The sequence below is a fragment of the Uranotaenia lowii genome, chromosome 2, assembly GCF_029784155.1.
Source record: "Uranotaenia lowii strain MFRU-FL chromosome 2, ASM2978415v1, whole genome shotgun sequence".
Classification (NCBI taxonomy): domain Eukaryota; kingdom Metazoa; phylum Arthropoda; class Insecta; order Diptera; family Culicidae; genus Uranotaenia; species Uranotaenia lowii.
The window spans coordinates 322,506,684-322,529,550 of record NC_073692.1 but is presented as its reverse complement, the minus strand read 5'-3'; the positions used below and the strand labels follow the sequence as shown (position 1 = coordinate 322,529,550).

At 35.8% G+C, this 22,867-nt stretch overlaps 1 protein-coding gene across 8 annotated transcripts in view; it reads right to left on the bottom strand.

Annotated features, from left to right (window-relative positions):
- The window catches only part of LOC129743869 (protein Fe65 homolog), a 383,733-nt gene that overhangs the window by 66,520 nt on the left and 294,346 nt on the right, over positions 1-22,867 (bottom strand). For 5 of the 8 annotated variants that reach the window (XM_055736090.1, XM_055736092.1, XM_055736091.1 and 2 more), the window contains 2 exons: positions 1,324-1,549; positions 932-1,263 (listed from right to left, as the gene is read on the bottom strand). In XM_055736090.1, coding sequence (XP_055592065.1) covers positions 932-1,263; positions 1,324-1,549 — 558 coding nt within the window. Of the gene's footprint in view, positions 1-931; positions 1,264-1,323; positions 1,550-21,071; positions 21,487-22,867 lie in introns of those variants that run through there. The other 3 variants (XM_055736087.1, XM_055736086.1, XM_055736088.1) reach the window with 1 other exon arrangement.

Below are 22,867 nucleotides of genomic sequence, written 5' to 3'. Positions count from 1 at the left end.
TCACGTCAGCGGTCAACGCTGTCGATAAGTACTAAAACGCGGACGCGACGCACCCGACGATTTTTGCATCACAATTCAGCGTCAAGAGACATCTTAGATGTCTGACGCCTGACGCCTGATGGGACATCTTAGATGTCTCTTGACGCTGAATTGTGATGCAAAAATTGTCGGGTGCGTCGCGTCCGCGTTTTAGTACTTATCGACAGCGTTGACCGCTGACGTGACGCGACGACCGACGCTGTATTGTGTTTCTGCCTTAAGAGAGCGTCACATGTTTTTGATGTGACGGGGCCTCCCAGGAAATACATCCGTCACACGAATATGGGTCCCATGGCGACGAACGTGTTAAACTCGAAGAAATCGATTCTGTGCTCGCTCGGCTCAAATCCCGAGTCGATGGGTGGTGATAGAGAAACAACAAAGAGATCAATAGTGAGCAAAAATATATGCGAGTTATACATGGAGTATCGATGGAAGATCCATACTGGAGTCTATTTCGTCATGTTCACCGTGGTGTAATTGGCTAATGCGTCGTTGTATACATGGAGTATCGACCGACGGAGCTCTACATGTTCGCAAACTCGAGCCTATTTCGTCACGTTCACCTTGATGCGATCGCTAAGCAGACTTCATCATAGCGAATTAGTAACCATTTCTGCGATTGCTGATAAGTTATAGTTGTAACTTGTATCAGAGCGTTGACTAACACCCCTGTGATCCAATTCATTGAATGGCAACGGATCGGAAACTATTCAGCTATTTTTGAGGAAATAAATGCGCGGGCGTTACGTTAGATCCAGGTAGAATCTCAAATAAATCGTAAAGTTGAGAGTACCTACATACCTTTGCAATATCTTAAAGGGTGGAGCTGATTATAACTCTGATTAGCGGAAACTGCTCCCCTAACCAGGAATCAAGAATATTTTCTTACCTTCGTGTTTCTCCCACCCAGGCGGTAGGTCTTTGGTTTTGTCTTTGTCCTCTATGCCCTCGATATCTTCCTGTTCGTCCTGTTTGCCTTTTTCATCCTCCTGCCCATCGTCATCGTCTTCCTCCGGGGGCACCTCGTCTACTTCCTGTTTCTTCTTGTTTGGCAAAGCGTACAGATCATCCGCGTTAAGTGTTCCTGCTATGTGTTTGATGTCCTCCTCCTGTTGCTGCTGGGTGGCTCGGTTATCTCCCTTCTCAGAGTTCTGATCCTTCTGCGTTTCCGACTCGTTCGGCGATCCGTCCAGTAGTTTCTGCTTCTCTTTCAGTGAGTTTCTGCAACAAGAATGTCAAAGTAGTAGTATGAATTTCGAAAGGAATTGCATCGAAACTTACCCTTCAGCTTCCTTGCCGCCAACCCCGGGTCCATCGACTCCCATGGAGGCTGTGATGTCCAGGTAGCCCTTCCGGTTGCCCCCCACAAGGTTGACGTTTCCCGCCGGACGTAGCGTGCCCTGCTGCTGCAGCTCGGAGATGATCTCCTCGTACAGGTGTGAGTTGCGTTCCATCCGCAACCGGTCCATTTGGTAGTTGGGGTTCTCGTAGCTTAGCAAGCCGTTCTCTGCAATTATTGTAGGATCGGATTCGGAATCAGTATTGAGTTGGAAATAATTCTAAATGTTTTGGATTTAATCCCAAAAAGTTTAAAAATAAACAGAAAAATGCTGTGAGTTGGGATAATGGAGCTACTGATGAAAACGAAACAAAACATGTGCAAACTATTGTGTTGATGTAATTGTTGCCACTACAAGTCTACATGTATCTACTACGAAAAAGGAACTATTCACAACATCATAAGGGAATCTAATTATAAATGGTGGAACTTAAAAATCAGGTTCTTTCAAAATACAGTCATATCAAATGCTATTCCGCATTAAACGAAAAAATCTACAAATCGGGAAACTGTTGCATCAATATTACGAAAAGCAGTTCAATGATTTAGAAAGTTCAGCTTATGTACTGTTCTCAATACGTAGTGCTATCGGATTAGAGCTGCTAAGAGAATACTTTGAATCGGATTCACAAAGTTTAAGAGGTAGCAAAAATCAAATCTTGATGATTTAATCAGATCATCCGAGCACGTCAAATGTAAATACTAGAAATTGAATTATATTTTACATACGACCTGGTTTTTTTGCAATATCGAGATCTCAGACAGTTTATAAAAATTAAATTTAAATTGCCTTCCAAGAAATACTTTCCGGGCCTCCAAACACTTGATTAGGCATTGTTAAAAACAAAAACATATGACATCAGCGTAGGCAAAAGTGGTAAAAAAGGTTTGCTTCTTGGACTCTTCACTTCGTATATATGTTAATTGCATCTGAAATTCGAAAGTCTCTTTGTATTAAGCATCTGAAATTCGAAAATAATTTGTAATGAAGCAAAATTTCAGCGAAGTTTCTGTGTCAAATTTTACCATGAACATAACTCAAAGAAGAGAAATTCAATTAAGGTTAATGTCTAGAGAACTTGAACCCCTCCCGAACTCAATCACAAGGAGATGGGAAGTATAAATACTCTAAATCAATACGGCCAAGGCTCATCTGGCTGGCTCCGGTTCCTGAACATATGAGAATCCAGCAGCCATAATTCATCGACAGTTCCAAACAGCCCATACAGGGAAAAATCGATTTTTTCCTCCCATCAAGACATTTCTTCGTCATGCAACTTTCTAGCTGCTCCTTCTTCTCTGGTAGTTCACCGGGCGAAAGGTTTGGATTCTACCGGTACCAAAACGCAACGGTCCCGAATCGGAACGGCCAGGCAGCAGCAACAGCCTTCAGAGTTAATTTTCCAGAAGATGCGGCACTTGACATTGAACGTATTTAGTTTATTGAATTTTTGCCTCCCCCCATCATTGCCTTTTTTTTCTATCCAAGGCAGGCCAAAGGTTAAAGCAATACCAAGCCAAAGTCGGTCTGCTGGCTGAAGACAGCCCGGCGTGCCAGTCAACAAAGATATAACGGTAGGACCTTTTCCCCCGATCGTCCCGTCGTCCTCGACATTCCACCAGGGTGGTGGGGGAATTGCTGGAAAAAGGTATTGGTACACGTGTGTTTTCAGCCCCCAGCTCTCCTTCTCACTCGGTAGCCAATGTGACTGCCGGCAAGAAAAAAAAACCTCATGGAATGAATATTATTTCATGGATGGAAACGAGCTCGTTTCAGATCCATATGGTGTATGCCGGTGTCAATACCGTAAAATTGGCGAAAGTTTTCTAAGTTTTCTTGAACTTCCAATACAAGGAAATATTATTAAAACAGATGGAAGCAAAAAGGATAGTGTTAGTTATTTAGTTAAACTTTAGAAAAAATATCCTTAAAAGTTTCATACTACAACAAAATAGTAACCTTTATTTGTTTTTCAGCAGTTTAAAGTATTGTAGTCTACAAAGGTTGACTAAATAATAAAAAAAAAACTGGCTGGTCATTTGGAATACAGTGGTAGCAATTTTTATAAGCGCTCACACATTTTTTATGTTTTTTCTCATCAGAGCGGCTAGCGAACAAAAAGATATCTCGCAATGTGTTAAACAAACATCGATATTTTTTTATTAAAAACAAACTATTAATAAAGATGAATGCTATGAGTTCCTGTTATTAAAAAAGTGTCCAATATAAGTTTGCATTGAGTTAATCCGATTATCCAAGGTTTTTTTTATTCTTTGTTCTGGTCGATTAAAAAAAGGGATTTTTTTTTAGTTCCTTTGTATCTTCCACATGTTTGTAGATCATGGACTGACCCAAATTTCTCACAATCACTTTAGACCAGTGGTCGGCAACCTGCGGCTCTTTGAATGCCGAGCTGCAGCTCACTGTGCAAAAAAAAACGTATTATGAATGAAAATTAAAAATCTTGCTGTCCTCTTACTACTTTTTTATGATCTTAATGACGGGTTTTCAAAGATCCAGAGCTTCTTGAATTGCTATTGCAGTCGCTAACCAAATGACACAAAAAACAAACTCTAAGGATTCATTGAGCTTTAATTTAGATTGTTTATTCGAAGCTGTTTTTAATGCATGGAAATAAAGATCACGAAAAGTGCCTTCATTTTTTTTTTTTAAATAAGGTCCTTTTTAGCATTCGGTCCATACATTTTCGATAAGCCATCAATATAAAATTATGTTTAACAAAAATAGTAACTAAAATCAAACTAAACGAAGCGCCTGGACATTTTTAATTCATTTCATCATTTCATTATTAAAGTTGAGCTGGAGACAAAAGCAAATTTCCGCCTGATGTTTTTTGCTTCTATTGATTGATATTTTTATGTGAGAAATAGCGGACGAAATATAATTTTTCAAACACATTTTTCCTAAACAAACCGATGTTTTATCTATAAAAATGCAATTCTTTTCAATTTCATCAATCAAAAATATCTTTTTGTGCTCTTTGAAAAAAAAACTCCTTGGAAATTTCCAAGGTCGCAAAGAAAAATCAATTTTCTTAAAACTTTTATTCAACTTGATGGCTAACTTAAAAAAACAGTTATCTACCTATTCAGTTCTGTTATTCGAACTGAATAAGGTAATTTTACTAGATCACAATTTTACTCGGTAAAAAAAATTTAATTATTTTTCCTCCAAATTTCGAACAATGAGCTGTTATTAGAATTAGGAACAGCTTAAAAATACTTTTTGAAGATAATGATCGCTGTAATAAATTCCCGGGTTTTTTTCTCAAAATACAATGATTGAAACAGAATAAAAATAGAACATGAAGATGACTTCAATTTGATTTGATGTTTAAATCATTAAATATTTAATAGCAGACTTTGGACAAATCTTCTATATGTATTAAAATGGATTTCTGTCGTCTGTCTATCTGTTCCCTATAGACTCAAAAACTACTGAACCGATTTGCGTGAAACTTGGCAGGTGGTTCCTTTTGATGCCTGAAAAGGTTCCTGGTTTGAAACGCCCCCTCTCACTTAAAAGAGAGAGGGGGTCTCTCAAAGAAAAGACTAATGTTTGCTTTGCTCGAGAACTGATCGAACAAATTGAACCAAATTTGGCAAGGACACGACAAATGTGTCTATGGATATTTGGTACCCCTCCCTCCTTCCAGTGAGGAGATATACAAGGGGAGAGGGAGGCTACCTTACAATTGTTTACACAACTCACGAACTACTCAAGCAAATGGAACATAATTTGGCATGCTAGGGTATTGGAATACGAGAAATGTTTCTATGATTATTTCTAACCCTTCTGTTCTTCCAGTGGGGATATAAGAAGGGAGGAGGAGAGCCATCCTTTTTAATTGCATAACTTGAGAACTATTCGATCTAATGGAAACAAATTGGGCTTGGAAGATTATTTAGGCTCGAGAAATGGTTTTATGAAAATATGGCTACCCTATCTTCTTCCAGTGAAGAGATAGAAATGGGGAGGGGGTTGTTAATGAAGCAGATGACACCAAATTCGACATGGGGAGGTATTGGAATACGAGAAATGTTTCTATGATATTTTCTATGACATTTTGAGAACCCTCTGTTCTTCCAGTGGAAAATCTTCAAGGAAAGACGGTGCTTTCATACATTTATTTACATTACTCGGGAGCTTATCCAGCCAATGAAACCAAATTTCAAATGAGACGGTATAAGCAAACATATTATAATCAACATTGGTAACACTCAGCATGCTTCATACAGTCCAGCAAGGACACACACTCCAACGCCACCTTCAGGAGAAAGTTCTTACTTAAAGAGTCAAGTTAGCGTGTTTCGTCGAGAAATTTCTTAGTTTGTTTTCAATCAGTCATATTTTCGTCAACAAAGTTTTCGTTAACAAATAACGATGAATAGTACGAATATACTTATGAATCTAATGTGTGGTTTTGAAAAACTCCCATTTTTAACAGGTAAACATTAAAAATCAAGATATCCCGGATATTCATTATGATAAATATGGTACAATTCCCCAGATATCTTCAAAACCATTAATCGGTACTTGCTTCCGTTGCATCCAATTGCACATAATCCTGTTCGGATGAATGCCTACCCACCTCGGGCGATTTGAACTGGATAGCCTAGTTCTGAAATTGCCTGGTGATGTCTTCCCCGAGGAACAAAACTACTTTTTAACTTTTCGGATCTGGTTTGCCTTAAGGAATTCTATGGGGATTGCAATTAACATTTTCGAATCCCAGAGACTTTGAGATACCTCCAAACTACGGAAGTTCCGGACTTCGAATGTTTCGGGCAGTCGAAAAGTGGCCAACAGCTGGAAAAAAATATTGTATTCTCTAACTTAACGGACGAAGGTCTATTTTTAATTTGTTAAATAAAATTAAACCTTCAAATTCCAAGGTTCCGCCATGCCAGGAAGTTTATCCGAAATCCCTAAGCATGTATTTCCCTAAGCATGTATTTCCCTAAGCATGTATTTCCCTAAGCATGTATTTCCCTAAGCATGTATTTCCCTAAGCATGTATTTCGTTTTTTAGGATATCAAAACTAGGCTAACAGATTTTGTTTGAAGTTCAAGTTTGGGGATTTGAAGTTTTATTGGAGTACAAGATTCTTGGAGGTTATACGTTATTTCGTAGTAAAATTCTGTCATCTTAGAAGTAGCGCACACCAGCAGTAGCAACAGCACCTCATACCAGTTCATTAAAAGGAAGTTTAATTCTCCCATTGACAATATCAAAACCTAAAATGGGTGTTCCATGTAACATGCCCTTGGTATCATTCATATTCTCATGATTGAGCAATTTAGCGGGACGGCAAGCAGCACAAGTAAACTGTTCACTGGCAAGGGAGTTTTTTTTCAAAAAAAGAATTTTGCCAGCCAAAATAATAAAATTTATTTTAAAAAAATCGACCAATATTTTTTAAGATCTGGTTTGCCACTCAAGGAATCGTACGTAACAGGGTGTCTTTCACCCTGTTACGTACGATTTTGGAATTCGTTCTGGCAATGTGAACGTTCACAGCCATCATCCAGGTTTTTTACGTTTGTTCTCGAGGGAGGCTTTCTTTAATTGGTTAGCTTCCTCATTCAGGGGAGCATGCACAAGCAAATATAAGCTGAGTGCTCCAGAAAAATGGATTCCGCAATGATCGGTGTTTAGAATACCTAAAAAATCAATCAGGTTATAATATGCAATTAAGGTATATTCAAAAAAGTAATACGAAAACTTACCAGTATCCTTTTCTGAAAATCAAATTTTTGAACCCAAGCTGAACACAAACCGATAAATTCTTCAAAAAAAAGCCCTCAAACAACAACGAAGAAAAATGTTTAATAACAACTGTTGAATACCGAAACCCCTCGTCGCTACAAAATTAGTTGGTAGCCAGATGCTGTGAGTCGTCGCGACGCCAACAATCGATTATCACCCAACAATAGGTGGAAAACAATGGGTGGGAAAGATTTCGCCCCAAAACGATCGTGACGCGATCTATTGTCTGCAGCCGAGCTCCAGCCGAAGTTTGGAGCCCGCCGTTTTGGATCCCGAACAGCAGTCTGGGTCAACCATCCGAAGATATCTCGTGTCCGTGCATCCCGTAGAATTAAGTTCAAAACACATGTAATTTATAATTAGTTTAAGTAGATAAAAGGTTTAAAAACCAATATACAGTGCATGTTTTGCTTCCCCTAAACACGGTGTATGCATTTATTCCGCGAAATCCGGTAATTTTTAAATACGAAATATAAGGTGCACGAGTGGAGAAATTTGGCTAAGTCCATATTTAGCGGTCATTGACCCCGCGCCCGCAAGTTCAGTAAATGTTAATTATATTTGCGCTCCCGGACCTTCGCCGATCCTGAACCTCCCAACATATGGTCCTTCGAGCCGGATATCGGTTGAAGGCACGGGACCAGGATTTTCAACGAAATTTGCGGACAATTTGGAAAGCACGTGCCAAATTTTGTGGATCGTCCGCCATCGCTGCATGCAACAATAGACGTGGTACAACAAAGGAAACAAAGGCTGCTCACACACTTCCATCTGTACCGTTGAGCCGTCAACACGTACGCCGGAGCATCGTATCGTTGCTGTGTACCTGCAGGAACATTTTTACATTATTTATTTTTTCCTTACCTGTTTTTCAATCAGCACTTTTCAGTGCTAAAATTATTTTCATTTTCTTTTATTCATATTTTCTCTTTTCTTTCCAGCATGGGGAAGTCATCGGCCGGCTCAAGAGCTGGTAGAAAGCGAATTGCCGAAACTAATTCAGGTCCATCGCCCAAAAAAGTTGAAATTTCCAATTCATTCGATGTCCTTCATAACATCGGTGATGAGGAAATATTCATATTTAATTCTGATAAGAGTACTAAGAAACCATCTTCTTCTTATACTCTTAAAAACGAAAAGATTCCACCAATAACGGTCACGATTCCTGACTTCAATGCCTTTCGAAAAGAAATCGTCACTTCCGTCAAGGATGTGAAGATTTCTTTTCAGATCGGTCGAAGGGGAACTGCTCGTATATTGGCGGAATCTTTTAATGATTTTCAAAAAATTTTAAATTATTTGAATAATAAAAAACATCAATTTTTTACTTACGACACTAGAAGTGATCGTCCATTTAAAGTTGTACTTCGTGGTCTCACCGGCGATCAGACACCGGATGAGATCACAACTGAACTAAATTCTTTGTTAGGATTTTCTCCGATTCAAGTAATTCAAATGAGGAAAAGAACCAACACGAATAATATCAGTAGTGTTGGTTTTGCTCCTGAGCTTTATTTGATCCATTTTAAAAAGGATCAAGTTAATAATTTGCAAATTCTTGAAAAGGCTCGTCTTATGTTTCATTGTCGAGTCAAATTCGAACCTTTTCGAAAATCTTCAACCAATTTCCTTCAAAATATTACGCAATGTCGTCGTTGTCAAGCTTTTTGTCACGGCACTAAAAATTGTAGAATGAATGCCAGATGCATGCTTTGCGGCTCATTCGATCATGAAAAATCTAAATGCCTTTTTGGTGGTGATAAGCCACAAACAGAATTTTTCAAGTGTGCAAATTGCGCAGGTAATCATTCCTCGAATTCGCTAGACTGTCCCATCAGGGCAAAAATTATTGCTTCTAGGAAAAATCCCAAAGTTTCCAGAAAAGTTTCTTCTCCTCCTTCCTCTTTTTCGTCTTCACACGTCGGGCCGGCAAACAACCTGCCTGTTCGCGGTCAGCCTCGGCCTACATTGGAATCACGGCTGGGTAACACCCGAAGTGTTTTTAATGTTACCTGTGCTGATTCTGCGCCACAGACTCGTTGTTTATCGTTCTCAGAGGTGGTTGAAAATGGGTTTCCCTCTTCAGGTTTAACTAATAAAAATGGGAAAAAACCAAGTCTCAACGTTCATGCGAAGGCTTGGGAAAATCCCCGAAATTCAAATACTTGTTCTTCTCCTTCATTTTCTGATCCTAACAATTTTGTTGATTTGGGTGAGATTACTGAGGAAAAATTAAAATTTTTGCATCAAAATTTAATGGAAATGATGCAACTTATGTTGAAAGCAAATTCAATGTTTGAAGCTTTCCAAACTTCTTTTAATTATGCTAATAAAATTATTATGACTTTACGATTCCCTCATGGATCCAAATAGATGTTTAAATATTATGAATTGGAACGCTAGATCTTTGCTGGCTAACCAAGATGAATTCTTTTTATTTTTGAAAACTCAAAACATACATGTTGCTGCCATCACTGAAACTTTTTTAAAGCCGGACAATAACTTGAAAAGCAATGCTTTCTTTAAAATTTTGCGAAATGATCGACTTGATCGACAAGGTGGGGGTGTAACTATTGTCATCAATAGTCGTCTCAAATTTAGACTTCTTCCTTCATTCAATACCAAAGTCTTAGAAACAATTGGAATTGAATTAGAAACGTTTATGGGGAAAATTATAATTATTGCCGCATATTTGCCTTTTCAATGCAGCGGTGAACAGAAAAATTTTTTGAAGGGAGATTTACAAAAACTCACCAGAAACAAATCTAAATTTTTTATTATTGGTGACTTTAATGCAAAACACCGATCTTGGAATAATATTTCATCAAATTCAAATGGGAATATTTTATTTAATGACTGCTCTGCAGGTTATTACACTGTTGAATATCCTAATGGGCATACTTGTTTTTCTTCGATTAGAAATCCTTCCACAATTGATTTGGTTCTAACGGATTTAGGCGAGCATTGTAGTCAATTAGTTACTCATGCGGACCTCGATTCAGACCACCTTCCAGTAACTTTTTCTTTATCCCAAAGTCCCATTGAAAACCCTTTAAAATCAACTTTTAACTTTCAAAAAGCTGACTGGGAGCGATATAGGAATTTTATTGAACGTAATTTAGATGTAAACGTTCCACTGAATTCAATTGAAGATATTGATTTGGCTGTAGAAAATTTGACAACTTCAATAGTCAATGCTAAAGCCGCCTCAATACCCAAAGTTAAACATAAATTTAATCAACCTTTAATTGATGATGATCTTCAGTTTTTGATACGACTGAAAAACATTCGTCGACGCCAATATCAACGTACTAGGGATCCTTATTTGAAATTTATTTATTGCGACCTTCAAAAAGAGATCAAACGTCGTTTAAATTTCATTCGTAATGAAAATTTTGCTAAAGCAGTAGAGGACATAAAACCCTACTCAAAGCCGTTTTGGAAATTAACTAAAATTCTGAAAAAGCCCCAGAAGCCAATTCCTACTTTGAAAGATGGGGATAAACTTCTTTTAACTAACGCAGAAAAAGCTCAAAAATTAGCCCAACAGTTTGAGTCTGCTCATGATTTTAATTTAAACGTTGTTAGTCCAATTGATGCTCAAATTTCCCTTGAATTTGATGATATTTTTTCTAAGCAAAATGTATTTGAAAGTTCCTGTGAGACAAATATTGATGAACTTAAATTGATTTTCAAAAAATTTAAAAATATGAAAGCTCCGGGGGAAGATGGGATTTTCTATATTCTTATTAAAAAGTTGCCTGAAAGCACTTTAAATTTTTTAGTTAAAATCTTCAATAAATGTTTTCACTTGGCTTATTTTCCCAATAAATGGAAAAATGCCAAAGTAACTCCAATTTTGAAACCTGGTAAAAGTGCTTCAGAGCCTTCAAGTTATCGACCAATTAGTTTGCTTCCTTCTTTAAGTAAACTATTTGAGAGAGTTATTTTGAATAGAATGATGATTCACATTAATCAGAATTCTATTTTCCCTGATGAACAATTTGGTTTTCGTCATGGGCATTCTACTACACATCAACTCTTGAGTGTAACTAATATGATTAACGCTAGCAAATCTGAAGGTTATTCAACTGGTGTTGCTCTTCTAGATATTGAAAAAGCTTTTGACAGTGTTTGGCACAAAGGTTTAGTAGCTAAATTAGCTCGATTTGATTTTCCTGTATATCTCACTAAAATTATTCAAAATTATTTGACTAGCCGAACCTTACAAGTAAGCTATCAAAATTCATGCTCTGAAAGGACTCCCATTAGAGCTGGTGTCCCTCAGGGCAGTATACTTGGGCCGATTTTATACAATATTTTTACTTCTGATCTTCCTGATGTACCAGAAGGAAAAGGTAGAAGATTATTTGCTGATGATACTTTGCTTTCAGCCAAAGGTCGAAATTTACGGGTGGTACGCAGTAGATTGCAACAAAATTTAAATTCCTTTTTGAATTACTTGAAAATGTGGAAAATTTCTCCTAACGCTTCCAAAACTCAACTTATTTTATTTCCCCATAAGCCAAGAGCTCAATTTTTAAAACCTAATGAAAATCATTCCATAACTTTTAATGGGGTTTCATTAGAATGGTCTGATCACGTGAAGTACTTGGGACTCACACTTGATCGGAATCTTACTTTTAAAAATCACATTGAAGATATTCAATCTAAATGTAATAAATACACTAAATCTCTTTATTCTCTCATCAACAGGAAATCCCGCCTCTGCCTGAGGAATAAGATGCTTATTTATAAGCAAGTGTTTCGACCAGCGATAATGTATGCAGTTCCGATTTGGTCTAGCTGCTGCGCGACGAGGAAGAAAGCCATCCAAAGGATTCAGAACAAGGTTCTGAAAATGATTTTGCGGCTTCCACCTTGGCACAGCACCGAAGATCTTCATCGGATTGCGGGCATTGAATCGATCGAAGAGATGGCCAACAAAATCATCTACAACTTCAGAGGCAAATCGATGCAGTCTTCCATCGCAGAGATTCGTTCTCTTTATAATTAGTTTTATTTTAGGATAGTGTTTAGTTTTAAGTTTAAAATATTTTTACCATTACAGGATGTTCTCCTACATTAAATACTTGATTGCGCTCAGCAAGTTTAAATCCTATAAATAAATTTTATTATCTAGTTAACTATAGGGCTTTGAACAGTTCATTATTGAGCTGAACACCTAATTTAATGTAATAATGTAATATAAATGTAATGATGAATTGATACAAATAAAGACATATTTAAAAAAAAAAAAAAAAGGCTGCTCACACGTGTCGTTTTGGTCAAAGGCTCCCATCTCTAAAATCCAAGGTTTTCCCCTGGCCAACACCACCCCGGAAGGACAAGGATCTGCATGCAAAGTTCCTGAGTTCCAGTTTACTAAATTTATACAAGGCATGAATAAATTTAGTACATGTGAGTAGCATTCCAAGGTTTCATCATTGTTTGCCTGGTATCACGCTTGGTTTTTATTCCATATCCTACGAAAACGGGTTTGGAGGGCGATTGGTTTGCGACGGACGATTGGTTACTACGGTTGGCTTACCACGGTTGACATACCAGACTGGATAATCTCTACTACTTCATTTCCAAAATCTATTGGTCAAATAAGACCAAGGTCTCCAGGATTGTAGCGAGAACTGTTCCCGATTAAAAACATAAAAATACAAGGCCCGAATTTAATCGGGAGCAGGTTAGTAGCTCTCCAATACCCACAGCTGTGCCACATGTTGCTTCTCTTGTGTTTATTTTCCAAAGGTTGACGCGGATATCCTACCCACGTGGAACACTTCTCACGTGAATATTGGTTGTTGGTGACACGGAAGCCGGTTACACATCCAAACCTGGTTCGCACTAGTCCTATTGCATGCTAAAGTGCATGAAGGACATTTTTCGGAAGACGAGGTCGAGTTTGAGGTTACTTCGTAGCAGCGTTCGTGAAGATTCAGCAAAAAGGCATTCTGTTTGTTGGAACAAGGTTAGTACCTGTCCAAGCTTCCAGTCGAGCCTAGGAGGTGCTCCTTTTGGTTTTTTCTTTCTCTTCTGGTCCAGGAATTCGTCGGATAAGGTACCATGCCTCAACGTACCTTGAAATCGTCGCTGCTGCGTTTGCGAAACCTGATGACGTCATTCCAAGGAATCTACACGTACATGCAGAACTACGACGACCAGCGGGAAGCGCGTGAGCTGGCATCGCGGTTGGAAAGGTTAGACTCGCTGTGGGAGAAGATCGATGAGGCAATGGCGGAAGTTGAGGAACAGTCGGAGGAGGAGGAGGAAGAGAGGTATGTGAAAGAGCGTTTGGATTTCCAGAATAAACAATATGAATAGCATTAAGCTAGCTAGAACATTCAACACTTAATCGGCACATAGGATGGATCGTAAATTGCAGCGGATCGATGTTAGGATTTCACAAAAGCTGGCCATCGATCCGCTGCAATTTACGATCCATCCTATGTGCCGATTAAGTGTGGAATTATATACCTTATGTTGGGTTCAGGAACGGCGATGGTTCGGAATCAGACTTTATATTTAAAGCTCACCGAACTTGCGGACTTGGGGTCAATGACCGGTTAACTTGGACTTAGAAAAAAAATCCGCTTAGGCACCCTTTTAATTTGCAATTTAAAAATTGCCAGATTTCGCGGATTTGAAGAATAAACCGTGTTTAGGGAAAGTAAACGTGCACTCTGTATTAACTTCTTAACTTTTAATAGTATTTTACTTAAATTATAACATGCGGTTTATTCTTAAACTAAGTTGACGAACACGATATAAATTCCTCGGATGGTTGACCCAGACTGCTGCTCGGGATCCAAAACGGCGGGCTCCAAACTTCGGCAGGAGCTCGGCTGCAGACAATAGATCGCGTCACGATCGTTTTGGGGCGAAATCTTTCCCACCCATTGTTTTCCACCTATTGTTGGGTGATAATCGATTGTTGGCGTCGCGACGACTCACAGCATCTGGCTACCAACTAATTTTGTAGCGACGAGGGGTTTTGGTATTCAACAACAACTGTTCGATTACTGTGATACCTAAATTTAGATAAATTTATATCTGTGGCAACTTCGGTTATTTTCATTTGTTTTTCTACGATTAGTTAGAGCTTTCTCCACATGTAGGCGCGCATGGTGTGTCTCCCATTTTTTGGGGGAGTTGGGTATATTGATTATTATTATATTTGGTATAAGAGTACGAGGAATGTTCCAATGAATATTTTGTAGTACTGCTCCTTGATAGGAAGGAGATAGAGATAGGGACAATTTTTCGCATAACTCAAGGAAATGGAACCATATTTGGCAAGTGCTTTTGAATACGAGAAATGGTTATAAGCTTATTAGAGTCTCCTTTCTTCTTCCAGCAGTAGTGGATGGGAAGGGGAAAGGGAGGCTTACGTACAATTTTTTGGCATAAATCGAGTTCTAATCAAGCTATAGAGACCATAGCGCGTAAGACAGGATGTAATTTGAGACCCTTCCTTTAATTTCGAAAACTTATCAGAAAAAGAAGAAAAATGTGACGTCATTAAGATGTATAAATATGTCTAAAGTAGTTCGTGAGCTCTTTGTGTGACGTTATTTAGATGTAAAAATATATCTAAGGTAGTTCGGGAGCCCTTTCCGCGTTGAAAGAGGGAAAGGCTGATGAGTCCATACTAGTAAAACATATATAAAACATACATTTCGGCATTTACGGCGAGCTTATAAAAATAAATCAAACATAGCAGATTATTGAAAACTGATTGAATTTTCAGAAAGTAAGATTAAATCATTTTTGTAATGTAATTAAAAATCCCAATTGTAGCTCTTATTTCAAAGCTGTTGCTTTTGAACTATATTGAAATTTGATTCAAAATAATGCCTATAAAAACAGGAAATTAAAGTAATTTTCAAAAATTTCAAATTTGTTGCAAAGCACCCCGGGTCAGCTAGTCTTCTAAATAAATGTACAAATAAATGTTTGTCTGTCTGTCTGTTCCCTATAAACTCGTAAACTTCTGAACCGATGAATGAGATATTTGATATGTAAGAGTTTTTGTAGTCGGAGATGGCTTCAAAATGCTTTAGAACCGCTCCGAATTAAAGGTTGGCGAGCTCCCATACAAAATTAATAAAATTAATTAATAAAAATATGACACAATTCGAACAATTTTCGGAAACTACTGAACCGATCAACGTGGAACTTGGTTTGTAGCCGTTTTCAGGGCCGGGAATGGTTTCTATGATATTTTCAAACCCCTTCGAATCCAAAAAAGGAGGAGTTGGGGGTCCTATACTAAATTAACAAAAATTCACAAATTTTTACATACTCAAAGGATTTTTGTAAGAAATTGATAAACGTAAGTGTTTTGACAAAATAAGATAATTTATTGAATTGACCAACAAGTTTTTACAAAATTTGATTTTTTTTATATTGACAAAAGCTTCCCATTTTAATGATTGAAGACTTTCATCTATATATATAAAACAGGGAGAGAGACAGACCATACAGAAATGTGCGAACACGCAAAACTCTTCGGATCATCCGATTTGCATGCGATTTTTTTTTGTTGTGTTCGTCTTCATGCAAAGAATAACACAACGGTGAGATAATTTTGAAAATGTTTTTTGTGGAATTTGAAAATTAATTTTTAGTTTTATTCGTATCAAATAAAAGTCATGGCACCCAATTTCCATTTTTTTTTTCATTCGAATCACCCAGAGTAGGAAGGCGCCAAAAGCAATCAAGGCTTACTGATGTGCATCCATCTCTCTAGAGGAAGTTTTGGCGCCCATTTTCGTTGCAAGTGTACTTTTCACGTGGCACCAGTAAAATGGATACTTGGATGTGATTTTCCCTATGGGGTTCCGCAACTACGAAGCATAGCAAAGCCTGTACGAAGAATATTGACAAAATTTGTAATTTTTTGCATCAGAATCAAGGCAATTCTAAATTTTTTTTTTAGATGTTTGTTCGTTCACCGTTAATTTTTTTTGAAATGTCATATTCTTTTAGCAACTCAAGCCATATGGCTGTAAAATTTCCAATAGACTCAAAACAACTTGATGTGATCGAATTGAAACATTTCATTATCAAATCATTTTTTATGAGTTTTGGTAACACCAATTGAAAGTCATAACTGGTAAAAGATCACTTTAATTTATTTTTTGTTGATTTTATCCAGTTAGTTTGAGAATTGAAGGTTATTAATTTTAGATTCCAAGTAAATTGAATAATTATCATAAAAACGGATTGGAGGATCAGGAAACATTGGAAAATCCACACTACCTTTCATGCTCAGTGGTTAATCGGAACTTTTAAAAATTTTAGCTATATAGGACTTTTTCATGATATTAGATCCAACTCTCAGTTTCAAAAGTCAGAAAAAGGATCGAAATCAATAATATCACCAAGTACTAGAAACTTGAAAGAATATAAAAATCAAATTTTAAGTAAAAAGCATGCCACCTAAAATTTCGAACATTTAAGTCTAGAGAAAAATCTGAACCAATACACAAAAATACAAAAAAAAAGTTTCGTACCAGATATCAGATCTAAAAAAACAATCCGTCAAGCATAAGTAAATTGAAGAATATAAACACTTATATTCGACCAAAAAAAATATAATCAAGATCAACGAAAATCTTTTAAATTAACATTCTAATATAACTGAAAATCCAGATTCATAAAGCCAAATTTAGAATATTGATTCAAATTAATAATAAAATTCAGAATTAAATGTAACTGTCTGGGTAACAGTTTCTTATCTTACGATCATAAACTATAAATTTAAGTAATTTATGAAAATTTTGAATTTTTATTCCAAATACTCAAAATAGATTTGCTTTCATTCAGGGTTTGCCTATTAAGAGAAAAATAATCTAAATACAAGAAAGTTTAAATTCTTTTTTTTTTCTAAATTCTTTAATTCTTAGTGCAATTTGCCAATCCCTAACTGAAAATTGAAAAAAAGATAATGATGACACAAATTTCGAAGACATTTTCAAACATTATATTGATTAGAAAAGTGTTGCTGTAAAATGAAATGAATAGTAACTTTTTCTGAATTGTTAAATATTTGTCAAAATCAGCTCTGTGAATTCACAATAAGATTCAATTAGTGCATTTAGTGCATAGTCCGAAAAAAGACATTTGAAATAATTAAAATAAAATTAAAAATTAATTTTATATTCATTATTATCTAAATGTTCCGGGTCCATTTTTTAATTTTTCTATTCTGACAATCATGTTTAAAGAAAACTGTAATGTATTTAAATACAGAGGTTAACATAAATCGAAAATACAACTCTATTTATGACGACTCCAGTAAAAAAGATCAATTTTCTGTTGAAATCAATCTTCAACATTTTATAAATACTTTATCAGATAGGAGTTTTTGAATAGGAATGATGACTAAACTAAATTGAAACTTGATAGGTCAAGCGTTCTTCAGTAACCGGAACTGATCATTAGCAGAACTTTATTATACGCTACCTCAACAAGAAAGTAAGTTGGCTAAACAAAAGTTAGCGAACTTATTAGAGCAAATCGTATGAGCGTTTTTGTGTCACGAACTGCCGGTTTTGAATATAGATTTATGTATGATATTTTCCATTCCATTAGCGGTTTTTTAAATGAACTTGAAATAATGAAATTCGAATAAAGAACCATAATTCTGGATTTTTTTTCTGATACAAAGGTATCCACTAGCTTTTATACACTTAAAAGGAAGGTTGACTAAGGAACAGTGCTAAAATATAAAAAATACTCAAATATTACAGGCTTAACAAAGTTTGCCGGGTCAGCTAGTATTCTATAAATGTTACATACCGTAAACTGGGGGAACTTTGATCATTTTTTGCATTCATTTTAGAATATTTTGGAAGGGGTTGTTTATTCGTAATATCTGAAAGCTTTAAAACCCTTACTGAGGTGAGGAGTTTTAAACATGATCATGGATTGCAGTAAATTAAAACGACATTTGTGGTCATAATTAAATGTTTGTTACAAAACCAGATATCGAGTTTTGGGGTAACTTTGATTACTATGGTTTTTACGAATCTCAACATCTTCAAATTTATTGTTTTGATGCCATTAAGCACAGAAGGCTCAAAACATCGATAACAGTAATTTTTGTTTGGACTCAATTGAATTTTTCAGCGTTTTCTTTCAAAAACTAATATACTCGAATGATGGACAATGTTGCTGCATACATTTAGGGGCAAAAATTATAAACATTTCTCAATATTTTTTGGCCTCGAAAACAAATAAAATTTTACCTTCATGCAATTCCCTAAGTTTTCGTACTGTTCCCACGTTTTTTTTTCTTCAAACTTTACCATTTGATAGGGTTTTTAGCCATTTTTCCTATACAGGCTTTTTCATGGAAAATGACCGTTTTTTCAATATCCAAAAATTATCATCAAATAACCATAAAAATAACACTTAAACTTAACTTAAACCAAGAAAAATAGTTGAACTTTCACATTAAACAATACATTTGCCCCTAAATGGTTAAATTTGATCAGGAGAGATGTTTGTTTGTGAGCCTTCAAAAAACAAGATATTTTAAGATTTTAGAATTATATTTTAAGTTATATAAAAAATCTCCTAATAAAAACCAAATTTAGCTTATTTGTAACTCAATTCATAGGCTTTCAAACGTAGCAAACAATTTTCAGGTATTTTAACTTTATACATAGTTAATGATGATTATCTGCAAAAATTTCATGTTGATCAAAGTTACCCCGCTGATCAAAGTTCCCCCAGTTTACGGTACATATTTTTAAAAGCTCCGCTTCAAAAAGGATCAATTTTTAATTCAGAGGACTTATTTATTGTATTGAAGATCCCTCCTGTTCTTTTTTCTAAAGGGTGGCTCCTCCATCCTTCAAACCTTCAAGTCTCAAGACTCAAGACAATCGAAAAGCACAGATGCCATGAAAATTGTTCGCCTTTGAATAATGTTAAAATTCAATAAAAAAGGAAGCTTACTTTAATTATAATAATTTAACGAACATTATTTTTTCCATGAAAGGGGTGGCAAAGCACACCGTTTCAGCTAGTATAATATTTTTAACATTTGCAGCGAAACTAAAAAACTCGCTTGAACGAAATTATGTTTTAAGTATCGATTTAAGCACCAAACATTAAACAATCTATTTTACCTCATGCATATTTAATATACGAAAACCCAAGAAATTCTATAGCAAAGGTATACACAAATGTAAATCCATTCTTTTTTTAACAAATATCTTCATCACAGAATCAATTAATTGCAGATTTATTTTAGTCAAAAATTTAGATTTTTTACAGTAATCTGAGCTGTAGTAAGCATTGAAGAACAATAAGAAATGATTTGAATTGAATTCTTTATTCAATTGAATACACAGCTTAAGATTATCTTCAAATAAGGATTGTTCGATCTTCGGGAAAAGATCGATCTCCAAGATCGATTCAGATGAACGGTTCTGGGGCGATCCATTTAAAAAATCGGAGCTTGAAATCGATCTCCGTTTAATCGATCTTTTCCAAATGTGCAAAAAGACACAAAATTTCAAATTTTTATAATCCTTCTACATATGAAAGAAAAAAATTTCAAGCGCTTTTATGTAAAGTGAACCGGAGTAAGTGTAACAAAACTAATCAACAAATCCAAAAATCTCGGAAACGCTTTGATATTATTTAAAGTAATCTACTGACTAGAAATATTCTAGAGATTAAGATAAATTGTTTCAAGGTTTTTAATGACATTTCTTTTTAATAAAAGAAAAAACGAAATACATGATCCATTTGTGTTTTGAAATCAGAATCTCAAGATATTGTTTTAAGTTTATTATTGAAATAGATTTACTGGTTGTTGAACATAGAATATAATTTGCCCATGGAAACATTCGTCCAAAATTCTATTGAAATCGCATTTTTTGGATCATGCCTGAAATATTGAACGTCGCGTAACTTTTGATCCCATCAATAGAACCTTTAAAACCTTCAGTCTTGATAACTTTATCTATCTTACGCAGAAAATTTGATCAAAAAATATCATCACAGTAAAAAGTTATGGAAGTTCAAAGTCAAAACGACAGTGAGCGTGCTTCCAATTTCTATACAATTATGAACGGTACTGTATATAAATAGAAGTTTAAATTAATAAAGGTATAAATCTAAGAAAAAAATTACAAGAAAAACATTAAAACGTATAGGTTTTATTTGTAAAGGTTTGTAAAAAATTAAAATAATCAAGAAACAATAAATACGCTTTTGATCGCATAAATTCGATTGGGATTTTCAAACCTAAAGTAATGTTCTGAATAATTATAACAAATTATAAAACGTCTTATAAACTTGTGTTGAATGATTCGATACTTATTGTGTGCAACTCATTCAAATTCTATCAATAACATCATTTCACATGTCATTACGGTAAAACGCCGCCTCATGGCTACAGAAAAGAAACCAACGAAAAAAGCCCAGCCAAAAAATGAAAGAACAGTAGCAAGTAGCGACAAGAGTTTTCCTCGAGTAAAAACGGAAATTGCACCCAAGCCAATCAGATGCGTGCGTCGCATTCGGGTTTCCAAGGTAAGAAACCGGAAGAAGATGACGCGTCGTCGTCGGAAGGAAGGGACGCAGCGCGGTATCTACACCTACATACTTGTCTGCAAGACGACGACAACAAAAAAAAAATGGCTTGGGATCATAAAATTCTTCGGTAAATAACTTGGTATACCAGCCAAAAGAAGAAAGAATAAACTTTTGGTCTGGCAGGGTGGATTGAAATATTTGGTTTTAGGACCTGTTTGTTGAGCGTAAGGTATGAAGCTCATAGAAAGTTTTTTCAAAATGTTTTGCCCTCCAAATTGTTTTCGTTTTTTCGAAAAATGGTGACAAAATAAAATTTCAATACTTACTGCAAAAACCTTGTGTCTCCATTTTATCCAATGATTCATAGATGTTGTCAGCAACATCATCATAAATATGATGACTTTCCTGACTTTCGTTCCGAGAAGCTCTTTTGGGATTCACATAGAAAACTTCCCCATCACTTTCACTATCAACTATGGTATTACTAGAATCATTTCGAGTAACTTTTTCGGGAATCGTAGCATAAATACTTTCAACAGATGACTTAGCTCTTGCTGAGGAGCTAAATCTAAACTTTCGAACTTCCGAATAGTCCTTCCTTCGAAATTCATTCACAACAACTTGTTCCAGAAGTTCATTGGCAGCCGCTGCGATAGCCATCGATATTTGGGCTTGAGACGAAAGTAGCCAATCTAGTTTTTGTTTTATTTCTATAATGGTGCCCATCTTGAGGTTTAAGATTGAAATGACTGAAAAAATACTTTTTTAATAACATTCTAAAATCACAACACTTTCACAAGTAAACTGTATCGATCTAACATGTGTTTCACTTTCCAGGCTAGTTCCAAACTAGTGGTTTTAATTTTTAGTAATATTTTTCACAACCCGATTAAGATTTTTTATATCAGTTAACCCCAGCAAGGATCACTTCCTAAAAGTTTACCGTATCACAAACAAACTCTTTCACGTCAAAGAAAAAAATTGTTATCGAAGAAAACAAACTTCCTCATATTAGGTGCTCTCCAGAGAGCTATCGACAACAACAATTCAAAAAACCAGAGCCAGACTCTCTGCTGACCGTATCGAAATGCACAAAATCAGCTGGTTGTTTGCGTTTTGCCGGCTAGAAATTATTTCATGTCGGATGACTCATTTGATAGACTTTACTGTTACTAGAGTTTTTTTTTATCAACTGAAGGGCTATCCGGCTGATTACAATGGTTTATTTGTTAGTTTTTTTTTAAAGTTCAGCTTATCTCACTTGAGTCACGTATTAGTGTAAATTTTGTGTGTTTTTAATCTGACAAAACACTCACTCTTTCTTCGAAGTCAATTTTTTCTAATACAAACTTCCAGAACCTTTCTCACATTTGCTTCCTCAACAAAAGACTTCAACCTTCCCCAAGGAAAGTTCATGCATATTCACAAGATTTTTTTTCGTGTCAAAAAGAAATCCGAAAAATCCAATCCAACCAAATCAGCCAATTGATTTTTCTCTATCGAGAACCAAAAAATATCAATTTGATCGGGAAGGAAACGATACAGCAAAAAAAAGGAAACCTTGGCCAATATTTCCTTCCCAATTGCCCGATCCAAATCAAATATAGGAAGGAAAACGGATTCCTGCAGGTTTGTCTAGATCTAGAGCAATCAATATGTGTTCTTCCTTTTCGACTTTCAGTTAGGCAGGCAAATCCTTTCACTTTTCATCTGCTGATCGAAAATTTTGCTTCCACTTTCCACAAAAAAAAATCCTTTCTGATTCATTTGATTATTGTATTCGATTGGAAATGCTACTACCGGTTGAATTGATACGTTTGAGAGTCCCGAGTTTGGTATAGGATTTATTCTATTTGATTTCACCCGTATATCAATGAATTATCAAAAATTTCACCACGTTTTTAACAAGACAGATAACAAACGAATCCGAATAACTACCGTGTTGATTGATTGTTAAGTGACTACTGGATAGAATTGCCGCATCCATATCAAGAATGAACCTATCAATCTTATCAATAAATCGAGAAGCTCCTCAAATATTTTCCTCGAAAGCATAACATTGTATGTACATATGTAGGTAGCGCGATTGCTTATAAGAGTGAGTCACATCTATTGGAGATAA